The following is a 16,299-nucleotide window of genomic DNA, read 5'->3' as shown; positions in this document are numbered from 1 at the left end:
TTCTCTGTCCCCCGCCCCGCCAATGATCCTGCCTTCAACGGGAGTGTAAAATTCAGCCCAAGGAGTGGATCCCCATGAAACTAAATAAGTCACTCCATAAGAGGAGGCAATTACTGACTTCTTCAGGAGGATTTCAGGAGAAAGTGTGCATTATGGAGATAGGAGGATACGCAGAACTATTGGTATGTACCTTATTACTCATGGATCCTATAATTTCCAAAATATGTTACATTAGTATGCCTTTACACACTGATTTTGTATAAATCCATAATAATATAATGACAGCAGTTCCGGATAAATGTGATAGCGCATTCATAATGTGCCACATGGTAACTTCATCCAGTAAGGAGCTCTTAGTGGACCACTAGCTACATAAGATAAGCATCACACACAAGCACCAATCATCACCAGCCTTCAGCTGGGAAAAAAATACGGTGATGTTAATGCAAAAGCAAATTGTGATGAGCGGCCAACTGGTAAAGATTGATAGCCCAACATTCCGATTGAGTATGGGGGTACAGACTTTAATGGTCTGCTTTCAAATAGGGCTGTTACAGCAGCACTACATTGATCAGGCACTTGCCTCTTGGCTTGCTATGTGAAAGGTTTTCTTGTTATATGGCAGGGTCCAACATCCTGATATTCCTTAGCTTCTCCTCCCCATCAGTGTAAAGTACTGATACAGTTTCTGAAAATGGTGCCAACACATGTATAGGCAAATTGCAAACAAAATAGCCTCGGTGCTCAAAGCATAGAGCTACTGTAAAGATGTTTTACTGTAGTGAATGGATTTCAATGCCAGTAAGTGTGAGCTTATCCATTTTGGATCAAAAAAGATAGATCTTGAGTAGTTTTCAAATGGTGAAAAGCAGGGAACAGCAGAAGTCCAAAAAGATTTAGGAGTCAATATACACAAATGTAGTCAGGTCCAAAAAAATTAATCAAAAGATTAATAGAATGTTAGCCTTTATATCTAGAGGGCTAGAATATGAGGAGGAGGAAGTTTTCTACAGCTATACAAATTCCTGGTAAGCCCACATCTGGAGTACTGTATAGAGTTCTGAGCACCACACCATAAGATCATGAGAACATAAGAAATAGGAGCAGGAGCAGGCTGTTCAACCCCTCAAGCCTGCTCCGCCATTTAATAAGAGCATGGCTGATCTGATTGTGGCCTCAACTCCACTTTCCTGCCTGCCCTGCCCACCCCCCTCACCCCCCAAAACCCTTGACTCCCTTGTAGATCAAAATCTGTCTAACTCAGCCTTGAATATATTCAATGACCCAGGCTCCACTTTTCTCTGGGGAAGAGAATTCCAAAAATTAATGACCCTCAGAGAAGAAATTCCTCCTCATCTCTCTTAAATGGGAGACCCCTTATTCTGAAACTGTGCCCCCTAATTGTAGATTCGCCCATGAGAGGAAACATTCTCTCAGCATCTATCCTGTCAAGCCCCCTCAGAATCTTATGTGTTTTAATAAGATCACCTCTCATTTTTCTAAACTCCAGTTAGTATAGGACCAACTTGTTCAACCTTTCCTCATAAGACCAAACCCCTTCCTCACAACAATGAGCCTCATGAACCTTCTCTGAACTGCTTCTGATGCAAGTATATCCCTCCTTAAATAAGGAGACCAAAAACTGTACGCAGTACTCTAGTGGCCTCACCAATGCCCTGTCCATTTGTAACAAAATCTCCCTACTTTATACTCCATCCCCCTCGCAATAAAGGCCAATCTTCCATTTGCCTTCCTAACTACTTGCTGTACCTTTGCGCTAACTTTTTGTGATTCATGTACAAGGATGCCTTGGTCCCTCTGTACCGCAACATTCTGCAGTCTAACTCCATTTAAATAATATTCTGCTTTTCTATTCTTCTCACCAAAGTGAACAACCATAGAAAGGATATATTAGTCTTGGAAAGAGTGCAGCACAGATGCACCAGAATGTTACTGGGCTCCAAGGGTTAAATTGAGGAGAGATTACATAAACTAGGCCTGTATTCCCTGGCATATAGAGGCTCAAGGAGTGATTTGATTTAGGTATTTAGAATTTTGAAAGGAATTGATAGGGTAGTTAGAGAGAAATCTTTTCTACTGAATTTTCATTCACCTGTAGGGACGAGTTGGGGTGTGGGCTGGTCTGGAAAATCGTGCATTTGGAAGGGACGTGATGCGATTTTCAAAGGGAAGGGTGGGGGGGAGCTGGCAACCCAGATGCCTCCAATGAACAGCATGTTGAGTTTTCTGTATAACTCCTTTGGAGTCTGGGGAGCAACAGTTAGGAAATTTTAAATGAGAAGCATTGAGAAACCAGAGGGTCTGGGACATGTTTGGGCATAGTTGTTGGGAACGCAGTGGGGAGCCATAAGTGCTCATGACTGCAGTGTACAGAAGTTGTACAAAGCGGGTGATTTAAACTCAGTTGTTCATGCAGTGGCACAGACTTGCCATCGCTGGCGGTGAGAAGCTTGTCTTTGTGAGGTGAGAGTTTTGGACTCTTGAGAGGGTGTGAAGCCGCTGGCATTACTTGGGCATCAGAAGTGGGTTGATGAAGCCCCAATAAACTAACGAGCAGCAGGTGAAGCAGTTGAGGTGGGAGCAGGCTACTCTGACATTGGAGAGAATAGAGAGTGGAGCATCAGCAGATGCATCCTACTGGTCAGGAGAAGGCCAAAGGTGCAAAGCGAGGGGCTGCAAGGGGCAGCCCAAGAGACAGCTACTTGCAAATGACAGAGTCCCAGTGCGGTCGGGGGCAGCACCTATCCAGGCAGTTGATCTCTAACATTTGCCACATAAAAGGCTACCACACAAGATAAGAGCTCATGGTGTGAGGGGTAATCGACCTGGAGGGGATCAGGAGAGGCAGCAGACCTGCGAGGAACCAACTACCAGGGAGCTGATAAGGTGAGACCCAGGATTCGGACCCACACCTAACTGGAGAGAGTCAGGAGAGGTGGCAGACCTGTGACGAACATACTACCTCTACGCGCAGGAGTTTGAAAAAAAAAAATTGAACCGTGACATCACAGGAAAGCGGTGAGTTGATTGGCTGGTGAGTATTGCCGCTTAGGGCCTGAGGCCAAACAACAGAGTTTAAAAACGTTAAAAATATTAAGTATTAATAATAAGTAACAAGTGAGTAAAGGTGAGTCTTATTTATTTTTTGTTTTCAAATAAGATTACTGTTGGTAAGATTTATTACTATTGGTAATGTTATTATTACTGTTGGTAATGTATATTACTGTTGATAGGCTTTATTAGGATTAGTAGCAGCAGGGCTTATTCATAGCAGGGTATATTTGTAGTACCAAGGTTTATTATCTAATAGATAGAGGAATGGTAGGGCTGCTCCAACCTCTGGAGTGTATATCCTGTGCTATGTGGTAATTCCAGGATGCTTCTCATGTCCTAGATAACCATCTGTGTAGGAAGTGCTGTCAGTTGCAGCAGCTTGACCTCTAGGTTTCAGAACTTGAGCAACAGCTGTCATCACTGCGGAGCATCCGTGAGGTTGAGAGCACGTTTATAGATGTGGTCACCCCGCAGCTTAAGAGTATGCAGGGAGAGAAGGAATGGGTGAGCGCCAGATGGTAAAGAAGAAACAGGCAGGTAGTGTGTCCCACTCTCCAACCGTTATTCAGTTCTGAATACTGAGGAAAATGATGGTTCATCTGTGGAGTGCAGTCATAGCCAAGACCAAGGCCACTCATCTGCACAGGGAGGGCACATAAAATACTGGAAGAGTGATAGTGATATGAGATTCGATAATCAGGGGAACAAACAGGCATTTCTGTGGCTGCAGACGTGAATCCAGGTTGGTGTGCTGCCTCCCTGGTGCCAGGGTCAAGGATGTCACTGAATGGCTGCGGAGCACCCTGAGGTGGGAGGGTGAACAGCTAGCAGTTGTGGTTCACATTGGCACCAATGACAGAGGTAGGAAGTGGGATGTGGTCCTGCAGAAAGAGTTTAATGAGCTAGGTAAGAAATTAGTAAACAGGATCTCAAAAGTAGTAATGTCCAGATTACTCCCAGTACCATGTGCAAGTAAGTACAGAAATAGGAGGCTAATGCAGATGAATGTGTGGCTGGAAAGATGGTGCAGGAGGAGAGCTTTAGATTCCTGGGACATTGGGATCAGTTCTGGAGAAGGTGGGACCTGTACAGGCCGGCTGGGTTGCATCTGAACAGAGCTGGGACAAATGTCCTTGTGGGGTGATTCACTAGTGTTATTGGGCAGAGTTTAAACTGACTTGGCAGGGGTGTGGGAACCAGGAGGAAATCTCAGAGAAGAATACCAAGGTTCACAGAATACTGGGAGAGATAGATAGTACTAGAGTAGGGAATAGTAAGTTATTGGGTGGGGTTCGGAGTAAGGGAAAAAGTAATAAAGTCTAAATCAGGGTTAATGCGCATGTATATGAATGTACAGCGTGTGGTTAATAAAATTGATGAGTTACAGGCGCAGATTGACATTTAGAAATATGATGCAGTGGCTATAACAGAGACCTGGCTCAAAGAAGGGCAGGACTGGGTGTTAAATATTTCTGGAGACAAGGTGTTCAGGAAAGACAGAAAAGGAAGAAACTGGGGTGATGGTATTGATTAAAGAGAGTATTGCAGTGCTGGAGGGAGAGGATATTCCAGAGGGGTGAAGGACAGAATCTATTTGGCTAGAGCTAAGGAACAAAAAAGGTGCAATTACATTGTTCAGCGTAGTCTATAGGCCACCAACTAGTGGAAAGGATAAAGGGGAACAAATTTGTAAGGAAATTACAGAGAGAAGCAAGAATTAAAGAGTAGTTATAATGGGGGACTTTAATTATCCAAATATAGACTGGCATACAAGTAGTGTAAAGAGCAGAGAGGGGAAAGAGTTCCTTGAGTGTGTTCAGGAAAAATTTCTACACCAGTACATTTCCAGTCAAACAAGAGGGAAAACACTGCTGGACCTGGTTCTTGGGAATGAGCTGGGCTGATATCAAATATCAGTAGGAGAACATTTAGGGGAAAGTGATCATTGTATCATAAGGTTTAGGCTGGTTATGGAAAAGGACAGAGAACAATCTAGAAGAATATTTAGTGGGGAAAAGCCGACTTCAAGGGGTAAGAATAGATCTGAACCGAATAAATTGGAATCAAAGGCTGGCAGGAAAAACAGTAACTGAACAATGGCCTATCTTCAAAGAAGAGATAGTTCAGGCTCAGTTAAGGTATCTTCCCTTGAAGGCGAAAGGTAAGGCAAACAAATCCAGAGCTCCCTGGATGACAAAAGAGAGAGATGAAGATGAAGAAGAAAAAATGTGCTTATGACAGATGTCAGGTAGATAATACAATGCAGAACCAGGCTGAATATAGAAGGTTCAGAGAGGAAGTGAAAAAGCAAATAAGAGAAGTAAAGAGGAAGTATGAAAAGAGACTTTCAGCTAACATAAGAGGGAATCCCAAAGTCTTCTATAGGCACATAAATAGTAAAAAGGTGGGAAAAAGTGGAATAGAGCCAATTAAGGACCAAAAGGGGGATTTACGCATGGAGGCAAGGAGACTAGCTGATGTATTAAATGAGTACTTTGCATCTGTCTTTACATGGAAGAACAACTACCTAGGCCACAGTGAAAAAGCAGGTACTTAATACACTAGAAGGATTTAAAATTAATAAGGAGGTATTAGGTAGGCTGTCTATACTTAAAGTTGATAAAACACCAGGGATGTGAGATGCAAGCATACTGAGTGAAGTGAGAGTGGAAATTGTGGAGGCACTGGCCATAATTTTCCAGTCTTCCTTAGACTCAGGGTTGGTGCCAGAGGACTGGAGAATTGCAAATGTTACACCCTTGTTCAAAATAGAATGTAAAAATAAGCCCAGCAACTACAGACCAGTCGCCTTAACTTCAGTGCTGGGAAAACTTCTAGAAACAATAATTCGGAATCAAATTAATAGTCACATGGACAAATGTGGATTCATTAAGGAAAGCCAGCATGGATTCATTAAGTGAACATCATGTAAAACTAACTTGCTGGAATTCTTTGAAGAGGTGACAGAGAGGATTGATCGAGGCAATGCTGTTGATGTGTACATGGACTTTCAAAAGGTATTTAGTACAGTGCCGCACAACAGATTTGTGAGCAAAGTCATAGCTCATGGAATAAAAGGGACAGTAGCAACATGGATATAAAATTGACTGAGTGACAGGAAACAGAGTAGTGGTTAATAGATGGTTTTCAGGCTGGAGGAAAGTTTGTAGTGAGGTTCCCTAGGAGTCAGTGTTGGGACCCTTGCTTTACCTGATATGTATTAATGACCTTGGTGTACAGAGCACCATTTCAAAATTTGCGGATGATACAAAATTGGAACAATTGTGCACTGTGAGGAGGATAGTGTAGAACTTCAAAAGGACATAGACAAGTTGGTGGAATGGGTGGACAAGTGGCAGATGAAGTTCAATGTGGAGAAATGTGAAGTAATTCATTTTGGTAGGAAGAACATGGAGAGACAATATAACATAAAGGGTACAACTTTAAAGGAGGTGCAGGAGCAGAGGGACATGGGTCTATATATGCATAAGTCATTGAAGATAGCAGGACAGGTTGAGAAAGCAGTTCATAAAGTAAAATGTATCCTAGTCTTTATTAATATGGGCATAGAGTACAAGAGCAAGGAGGTCATGTTGAAATTGTGTAAGACACTAGTTCAGCCTCAGCTTGAGTATTGTGTTCAGTTCTGGGTGCCGTACTTTAGAAAAGATGTGAAGGCATTGGAGAGAATGCAGAAAAGATTCACAAGAATGGTTCCAGGGATAAGGAAATTCAGTTATGAAGATAGATTGGAGAAGTCAGGACTATTTTCCTTAAAGAGAAGGCTGAGAGGTGATTTGATAGAGGTATTCAAAATCATGAGGGGTGTGGACAGAGTCGATAGGGAAAAACTGTCCCCAGTTGTGAAAGGATCAAGAATGGGAGGGCACAGATTTAATGTGATTGGCAAAATAAGCAAAAGGGACATGGGGAAAAACTTCTTCATGCAGTGAGTAGTTAGGATCTGGAGTGCACTGCCTGAGAGAGGCAGAGGCAGCTTCAATCGAGGCTTTCAAAAGGGAATTAGACTGCTATCTGAAAAGGAAGAATTATGTGGAGAAGGCGGGGGAATGGCATTAGATGAATTGATGATATGGAGAGCCAGCATGGACACAATGGGCCGAACCTGTAACAATTCTGTGATTCTAGGTGATCTTATTGAAACATATAAGATTCGGAGGGGGCTTCACAGGATAGAAGCTGAGAGTATGTTTCCCCTCATGAGGAAATCTAGAACTAGGGGGCACAGTTTCAGAATAAGGGATCTTCCATTTAAGACAGAAATGAGGAAGAATTTCTTCTGTCAGAGGGTCGTTAATCTTTGGAATTCTCTTCCCCAGAGAGCAGTGGAGGCTGGGTCATTGAATATATTCAAGGCTTCGCAAGACAGATTTTTGATCTACAAGGGAGTCAAGGGTTATGGGAGACAGGCAGGAAAGTGAAGTAAAGGCCACAACCAGAGCAGCCATGATCTTATTGAATGGCAGAGCAGGCTCGAGGGGCTGAATGGCCTCCTCCTGCTCCTATTTCTTATGTTCTTATTGTGATTTTGTCCACAATGACTGAGGCCTCGCAGTCCCCTACCTGCAGCCATCAAGGTCACGGCTGGCCCTCTGCTCACCCTGCTGCTCCATTTTCAAAGGCAACAGCAAGCCCAGTCAGGACTGTTTGCCTTTTAAAATCACCCTCTGTCACAAGTTCCCACCTCAAGTCTGCGCCAATGCCACCAATTGGGCACCAAACTCGCCTCTTGGCCAATTGTGGCCTTACCCTTTAAAAAATGCATTGGGTCACTGATGCTGGTGTGTTGTGGGGTCAGAAATGATCCGGACCAAGATTGAAAATCCAGCCCAGGGAGTCTGGGACAAAGTGGGCATCACCTTAAAAAATCTGAGCCAGGCCATTCAGGAGAGGAATTAGGTAACACATCTTCATGTAAGGGATGGTAGAAGTGTGGAACTCTCTCCCACAAAAAGCAGTAGACACTGAGGGGTCTTGACAGGGTGGATGTGGAAAGGATGTTTCCCCTTGTGGGAGAATCTCGAACTAGGGGTCACTGTTTAAAAATAATGGGTCGCTCATTTAAGACAGAGATGAGGAAATTTTTTCTCTCAGAGGATCGTGAGTCTTTGGAATCCTCTTCCTCAAAAGGAAGTGGAAGCAGAGTCTTTGAATATTTTTAAGGCAAAGGTAGATAGATTCTTGATAAGCAAGGGGATGGAAGGTTATCGGGGGTAGGTGGAAATGTCGAGTAATCAGTTCAGCAATGAACTTATTTAATGGCGGAGTAGGCTCGAGGGGTCGAGTAGCCTACTCCTGCTCCTAATTCGTATGTTCAATTAATAATAGTAACACTGAGTCAATAGGTTTTTGTCATCCAAGGGTATGAAGGGCTATGGAGTCAAGGCAACAGTACGGAGTTCGGATACATTGAATCACTGAGTGGCAGAACAGGCTAGAGGGGCTGAATGGCCTACTCCTGTCCCTTTGTTTTCACTTTCAGTTTTGGATGCAATGAGCAATATTTCACGACTGCATTTATGCCTTCTGTATATTTCTATGAACTAATTACGTACTAAGTATTTACAGCATTAGTCTAGAAATGCAAAAGTGAATACTCTAAGGTATCCACATATGTACACCCATATCACAACCCGCAACCCCCTCCCCCGCCAAAGGCCTTATGCTTAAAAAGTAGTTGAATTCTGCACGACGCATGGACAATTTCCTCTCTCCTAATCAATTTTTGCACTTAAAAACTGACATTTCAAAAACAGGTTCTGTCTGAACCTTTACTATATTTAAAGGAAAACTGGATTCTTACCAACACAAATTCGGCCTGTGCCATCTCTGGTCAGCCCTTCAGGGCATTCACATTGGAAGGACCCTTGAGTATTCACACACCGCCCATTTGGGCAAATGCCAGGAAAGACCATGCATTCATTCACATCTATTCAAAGAGACAAAAAAAGAGTGAGACACTCTGGCCCCAACCATTTCTTTCAGTTTGGGTATTAGAAATTAATATTTCTTTTAAATAGGCACAACGATGAAAACAAATTCACAACACATCCTGCTAAGTGAAACAAACACAGACACTAGGGGCAGGGTTTTGCCCTTTGGGTCGAGACCCTGACATCGGGGTCAAATGGGGTACACAACCCCACATTGTGTGAGGAACAGTCAGCCTGTAGTGATTTTCCCCAAATTGACCAATTAGCGATCAGAGGGTGGGCTCATGGTCCAGGCGGGCTCTTGAAGCTGGAGGGCCAATCGGAGGATTTTCTCAGGGTTGAATGAGTTCTCACTATCATCATTAGTTTTTGTTATTGTCTTCTACTGCAAGAAGCTGAAAAATGTGAATATTTCAGTGGCTGCTGGGCAGATTCAACTTATCTTTTTCAAGGTTACTGCTGGTTGTGTTGAGAGGGTGGAAAATCTATTTAGAAATCTGAAACTTGGTGGTAGTCAGTACTAATAGGTGGAAACATTTGATGGTAATTCCATTGTGGGTTCTCTCCCAGGGCCATTCATGTGTGATGATGGCAACATTATTGTATTAATTCCATTTTGTCTTAGAATGTTCAATACATATTGGATTCAAGTCCCATTCCAGAGATATGAGTACATAATCTGAAATGACACTTAAGCACAGTACTGGGGAAGTTCTACATTGAAAGAGGAGCCATCTTTCAGATGAGATGTTAAAATGAGGCCCCATCTTCCCTCTTGGGTGGACATAAAAGATCCAATGGCAATTTGCAAGGAAGAGTTCTCTTGATGTCCTGGCCAGCATTTATTTATCAATGTACACCTCGAATGCAGAATATCTAGTCACCTACCTCATTGCTTTGTGTGGGACCTTGTGTGCAAACTAATTGCTGCGTTTGCTTACATGACAAAAGTACCTACACTTCAAAGGTACTTCATTGGCTGTGAAGTGTTTATGATGCCATAAAAACATGGAAGGTGCTATGTAAATGAAAGTTCTTTCTTCTGAACAGAATTTTTTCTTCTGTGTTAGTGAGTGTTCCTGTATCAATATATTTTAAGGTTAAGATATTCTTACCTTCACAGGCTACACCCTTAACTCTTGCATATCCTCTTGGACAGGTGGTATCTGTAGATAAAGATACAAGTTCAAGTACAAAAATCCCAGATTCTGTATTATACTAATTATTCATCAACAGATAATGTTCTGACAGAAGTAAAATACTGCAGATGCTGGAAATCGGAAATAGAAACGGAAAATACGAGAAAACACTCAGCAGGTTAGGCAGCATCTGTGGAGACAGAAGGATTCTGCCTTCTTTTATTCGTTCATGGGATGTGGGCGTCACTGGCTAGCCCAGCATTTATTGCCCATCCCTAATTGCCCTTGAGAAGGTGGTGGTGAGCTGCCTTCTTGAACCGCTGCAGTCCTTGAGGTATAGGTACACCAACAGTGCTGTTAGGAAGGGATTTGCAGGATTTTGACCCAGCGACAGTGAAGGAGCGGCAATATAGTTCCAAGCTTGCAGGTGGTGGTGTTCCTATGCATTTGCTGCACTTGTCCTTCTAGGAAGTAGACGTTGCAGGTTTGGAAGGTGCTGTTGAAGGAGCTTTGGTGAGTTGTGCAGTGCATCTTGTAAATGGTACACACTGCTGCCACTGTGTGTCGGTGGTGGATGGAATGTATGTTGAAGGTGGTGGATAGGCTGCCAATCAATCGGGCTCCTTTGTCCTGGATGGTGTCGAGCTTCTTGAGTGTTGTTGGAGCTGAACCCATCCAGGCAAGTGGAGAGTATTCCATCACACTGCTGACTTGTGCTTTGTAGATGGTGGACAAGTTTTGGGGGGTCAGGAGGTGAGTTACACGCCACAAAATTCCTAGCCTCTGACCTGCTCTTGTGGACACAGCACTTATATGGCTACTCCAGTTCAGTTTCTGGTCCATGGCAGCCCCCAGGATGTTGATAGTGGGGGATTCGGTGATGGTAATGCCATTGAATGTCAAGGGGAGATGGTTGGATTTTCTCATGTTGGAGATGGTCATTACACGCAACTTGTATGGCACGGATGTTACTTGCCACTTATCAGCCCAAACCTGGACGTTGTCCAGGTCTTGCTGCATCTTAACACAGGCTGCTTCAGTATCTGAGGAGTCGTGAATGGTGCTGAACATTGTGCAATCATCAGCGAAAATCCCCACTTCTGACCTTATAATGGAGGCAAGGTCATTGATGAAGCAGCTGAAGATAATTGGGCCTAGGACACTATCCTGAGGAACTCCTGCGGTGATGTCCTGAGACTTAGATGATTGACCTCCAACAACCACAACCATCTTCCTTTGTGCTGGCTATGACTCCAACAAGCAGAGAGTTTCCCCCCCGATTTCCATTGACTCCAGTTTTGCTAGGGCTCCTTGATGCCATACTTGGTCAAATGCTGCCTTGATGTCAAGGGCAGTCACTCTCAACTCACCTCTGGCGCTCAGCTCTTTTGTCCTTGTTTGGACCACGGTTGTAATGAGGTCAGGATCTGAGTGGCCCTGGCAGAACCCAAACTGAGAGTCAGCTGAGCTTGATAGCACTGTCGACAACCCCTTCAACCACTTTGCTGATGATCTTGAGTAGACTGATAGGGCAGTAACTGACCGGGTTGGATTTTTCCTGCTTTTTGTAGACAGGACATGTGACATAGATGCCAGTGTTATAGCTTTTATTCAATAACACTGCCAAATAAATTTCTCACCCATCAGGCACATAAATTAGTTAATTTTCAGCTTCTGATAGTCCACCAAATTTTCTTGATGAGAAACATAAGGGGTGATTTTAACTGTACCCACCTGGTACTGGAAACTGATAAGTGGGCATTTAAAATTGGCAAGGTGACTCCCTGGCGTTTTGTATTGTTCCCACTATCTTCAATTTTAACCTGCTCATCTAAGCAGGTGGTAAGGGTGCACAACTAAATGTGGCGGATTCCTTTTTAAATGCAAGTCACGGTCTGATGGCAACAATCGTAACTGATGACTGGAGTCAGGTAGCTATTGTGGCTTTCCCACCAGGTGAATGTAGTGGAAAGAGGATTCAGAACCAGACGAGGCCCAAGCAGGGTTTTTTAAAAAACTTTTCTGGAGGGGCCAGGAGGAGCAGGAGTCAACTTCCCTGCCCACCTGATTCCCGCTCTGGGTTAAACCAGGGCAAATGAATTTCACTATAGATAAGTGTGAGGCTGTGCATTTTTGTAGGAGGAATAAGGAGGTTGCCTAATCCTAGAAAATTAAGAGTCAAATGGAATAGAGGTGCAAAGGGATCTAGGATAAATCAATAAAAGTAGTAACACAAGATAGCAAAGCCATAACCATGTTAATTTCTAGAGAACAGAATTCAAAAGCAAAGAGGTTATGTTAAACTTGTATAGAACCTTGGTTAGACCAAATTTAGAATAGTGTGTACAGTTCTGAACTCCATATTACCAAAAAGATATAAAAGTACTGGGGCAAGCAGAGAAAAGACTTACAAGAATGATACCAGAACTGAGCAGGTACAACTATCATGAAAAACTGTCCAGGTTGGAGTTCTTTTCTCGAGAAATGAGAGGACTGAGAGGTGATTTGATAGTGGTCTTTAAAATTATGAAGGGGTTCAATAGGGTAGACGTAGAGTGGATGTTTTCACTTGTGGGCAATTTCAAAACTAGGGGTGATAAATATAAGATAGCCACTAATAAATCCAATAAGGAATTTAGAAGAAGAGTGGTAAGAATGTGAAATTTGCAGTCTTTGAGGTGAATAGCCTAGATGTATTTAAGGAGAAGTTAGATAATTACATGAGAGAGAAAAGAATAGATACACTCGCACAAATAAAACAATACTGTCTTGAAATCATGCGATACATTAGTAAGAAAAATTCATTAAAACACATTAACAGCTTTAATTGGGTTAGCACCTTCACTAAAATAGCAGAGGAATATCATACAAATGGATGATGCAGTCATTGATAATATAACATAACATGATATTAAGGCACACACAATTTACTTTTTAAGCAAAGTTTCTGAAAGTATTCGTTCTCAATCATGTGAAAATTGCTAAAGATTCAAAAGTAAAAAAGTGAGGAAATATTCTGGTTAATTTACTAAACAATGCATTTTGTGTTATTTTTAAGGAATCCTGCAGTAAACTTAAGCCTAAGTGCCTGGTGTGGTGCCAAAAACACAAAGATTGATCTCAAAGTGCTGTTATTCTATCCAAGAAATTGGCTTAAGGAAGTAGTCCTCATTTAAAAAATTCTGCACAATCAATTTAATTCAATTCCCAACACATTTTCATAATTGTAAATGTTTTTTGCTCTGATCCACAGTTTCAATACCTGGTTCACATCGTTCACAAGGACTGCCCCATGCAGCTCCCAGAGTAGCACAGCATTCTGACTTCAGTGTGGCTCCATTGATGTTCACTTCACAGCGGCTGTTTTGGATGTTCAACCAGCAAGTTCCTTTCACGCTGTCTGTTATAAATTGTGAGAAAATTCAAGTAATTACAAGATTAATGAGCCCTGTTTACCGACAATTATCTCAGAATGTCATGTGCTTGACCCCAAGATGAGTGGGTGCTCAACATATCTTCATACTCAATTCTGGAAAAGGTATGTGTTGTTCTACTGGCCATATAATGTGTCGGCAACATTTGTGTACTGGGCCAGTCAAAATCTTAAGAATTTGTTTTCTTCTAATAAAGAGTGATGTGTGTGTAAGAATCACTCTAATTTTTCCCATCCATTTGTCATTACTGTTCTGAGGCAACCAAAAGGAACTGCACAAGACAGACTCCATAATAACTTCCCTTTTTTGGGAAGAAATGTAGCTTCTGATTATCACCTCCCTTCAGCAGGAAAGCGAAGACTGGGACCCAACATATGGGTTGCCACCTATTCTGTTTCTGGCTTCATATTCTAACACTTTGAGAGGGTTGTCTGGAAATTACTAAAATGAAAATAAAAATATTTCTTTCCTCCTCTCGTGTCCTCATTGCTGTATACAGTTCCACAGATATCTCACCCAAGTGGCCATGAGAATATAGATGGCGAATGTTGGCTATTTAACCACAGAGGACATCACAGTCAAGCTAGATCCTATTGTTATCTGAAGTTCAAATGTCACAAATTACAAGACAATGAGAGATAATGAAGGCCATTAGGCCCATCTACCCTGAGAGATGCTCCCCGTTTCAACATCCAATTTTTATCTCCACGACTCTTCCTGGAAACTTATTCCATGTGTTGATCACTTTTTGTGTAAAGAGGATTTTTCTGACATTATTCCTAAATTAACCTTCTACTATTTCAAAGCTATGTCTCCCATGTCCTACCATTGCTATTTAACCAAAAGCAATATTCAAGGCTTACCTTTTCCAGTCCCTTAACTACCTTGCACATCTCTCTAAGATACCTCTCGGATAGCTGTCCCCAGGCTTTCCTTATAACTAAGACCTTAGGTACGATGGATCAGTGAATTTTCTTTCTCTGTACTGCCTCTAGAGATTGAGGCCACAAAATTTGATAACCCCTTAAAATGGGTGTAGGGATCGCAAACTTCATGCTGCCTGCTAATTTAGATATTTCCAGCATGCAACGAGTGAGCGACTGTGCAGCGGAGGAGAAGATGCATAATTGCGCAAGGTTAGTATGCGTTAAAGCTGGCCTGCACATCTTAAGGAGCGGTGGTATTCTGGTTGGAGCAGTGCTAGAAGTCATTCTGCATTGATGCTGACCTGGAAAAGACAAAAGAATAGCATAACAAGGCAGAGAGCGGGCACCAAGATTTTCAGATCCTGCACTGGAGGCCTTGAAGCAGAAGGTGGAGAGGAGGAAAGATGCCATCTACCTGTAGGGGGCCAGGAGGCCCTCCATACAAACTTTGAAAAGGCAGTGGGGCTAGATAGCTCGGACAGTCAATGCCAGGAGCCTAGCCCCAAGGACCTGGATGTAGTGCTGCAAGAAATTGAATGACCTCACCTGCGTAATCAAGGTCAGTGAATGCATTTTCAAATGCCATATCCCACCAACAGCACCACTAGCCTCACACACTGCTTAATGCATCACTCCCCTATTACTCACCTATCAACAATCTGTATCAATCAGGACTCATTCCTAACATGCGTAGTTTCCCTCACCCTCACATACTTAGCATTTCTGCAAGTCTTATACCCACAGCTTGCACATACTTCCAGCTATTCAACCATGATAGCCATATCATGCAAACACACTGCACCACACTCACTGACACGTCCCCCTCTCTTTCGCAGGACAAGGTGATGTATAACTGGAGACAGAAAGAGTTAAGCTGATGGGCACGGCTGCATGTCCTTACCCCGATGGAGAAGATAGTGTTTGCCATCATCGAGGCTGTGGTCAGTGGCCGGACTGAAACCATTGAAGATGATGGTATCCTCATATATAATCCTGTTTCTAACATCCCAGTATCCCCTCGTCTCACAATCTCTTCTGATTTTCAAACTACAGATGGTGTAAGCATGCACCTATTACCTTTCCACCATCCCTTCACCACAACTCCACCCTTATGCTGTTCTCCTATCAGATACCCAACTTGGCCAAGAAGTAATGGAGGAGGAAGAAGTAGAACAGCAGGAAGACAGTAAAGAAGATGAAAGACCGTCACACACCCTCATATTGGCAGCCACCAGCTCAGATACAGGCACTGCACGTACATTAAAGGATATCTTAGAGGTGGGATCTGCATGTGGTGTGACAGTGGGCACAAGTGGCCTGCAGCCAGGGCAGGGGACAAGGGGACCATAGGTGCTGGGGGTTGAGGTTGCACACAAGTTCTGCTCCAAAGGACTCAGGTGAGGACTTCAGTTGGGTGGTTGATGGGTATGCACACAGAAATGCTTGATGCATTGGCAGGCCTGCCAGAAAGCCTGTGGTAAATCTCAATGAACATGGAAGATTCTGGTACGTATTTGTCACAGGGCTTTTAGCAGAGCTTGGACCCATCCTTTCCAGTGTGGAAGTGATGCTCAACTTATTTAGCACACATGCAGATCCAAACATGACAGAGTGTCGATTTTTTTCGGCTTCATTGTTAGTCATTTCAACACCTTATTTGTTTATATTTTCTTCTTATGCATTAGGTGTTTTTCCATTTGTCAGAATTAATTTTATCTTCCATTTTTTGCCCATTTATATATCTTATCCAAGTCATTCTATAATTTCTAAG

General features: G+C 42.8%; 1 protein-coding gene across 1 annotated transcript in view; it reads right to left on the bottom strand.

The window, feature by feature from the left end:
- LOC137369253 (fibrillin-2-like) overlaps positions 1-16,299 on the bottom strand; it is a 496,406-nt gene that overhangs the window by 192,991 nt on the left and 287,116 nt on the right. Inside the window, exons 21-23 of the mRNA XM_068030179.1 lie at positions 13,431-13,568; positions 10,145-10,195; positions 8,900-9,025 (exon numbers count right to left, since the gene is read on the bottom strand). Coding sequence (XP_067886280.1) covers positions 8,900-9,025; positions 10,145-10,195; positions 13,431-13,568 — 315 coding nt within the window. The remainder of the gene's footprint in view (positions 1-8,899; positions 9,026-10,144; positions 10,196-13,430; positions 13,569-16,299) is intronic.

This window comes from Heterodontus francisci, chromosome 4 (genome assembly GCF_036365525.1).
Source record: "Heterodontus francisci isolate sHetFra1 chromosome 4, sHetFra1.hap1, whole genome shotgun sequence".
Classification (NCBI taxonomy): Eukaryota; Metazoa; Chordata; class Chondrichthyes; order Heterodontiformes; family Heterodontidae; genus Heterodontus; species Heterodontus francisci.
The sequence above is the reverse complement of the archived record's forward strand: the minus strand, read 5'-3'. Positions and strand labels throughout refer to the sequence as shown.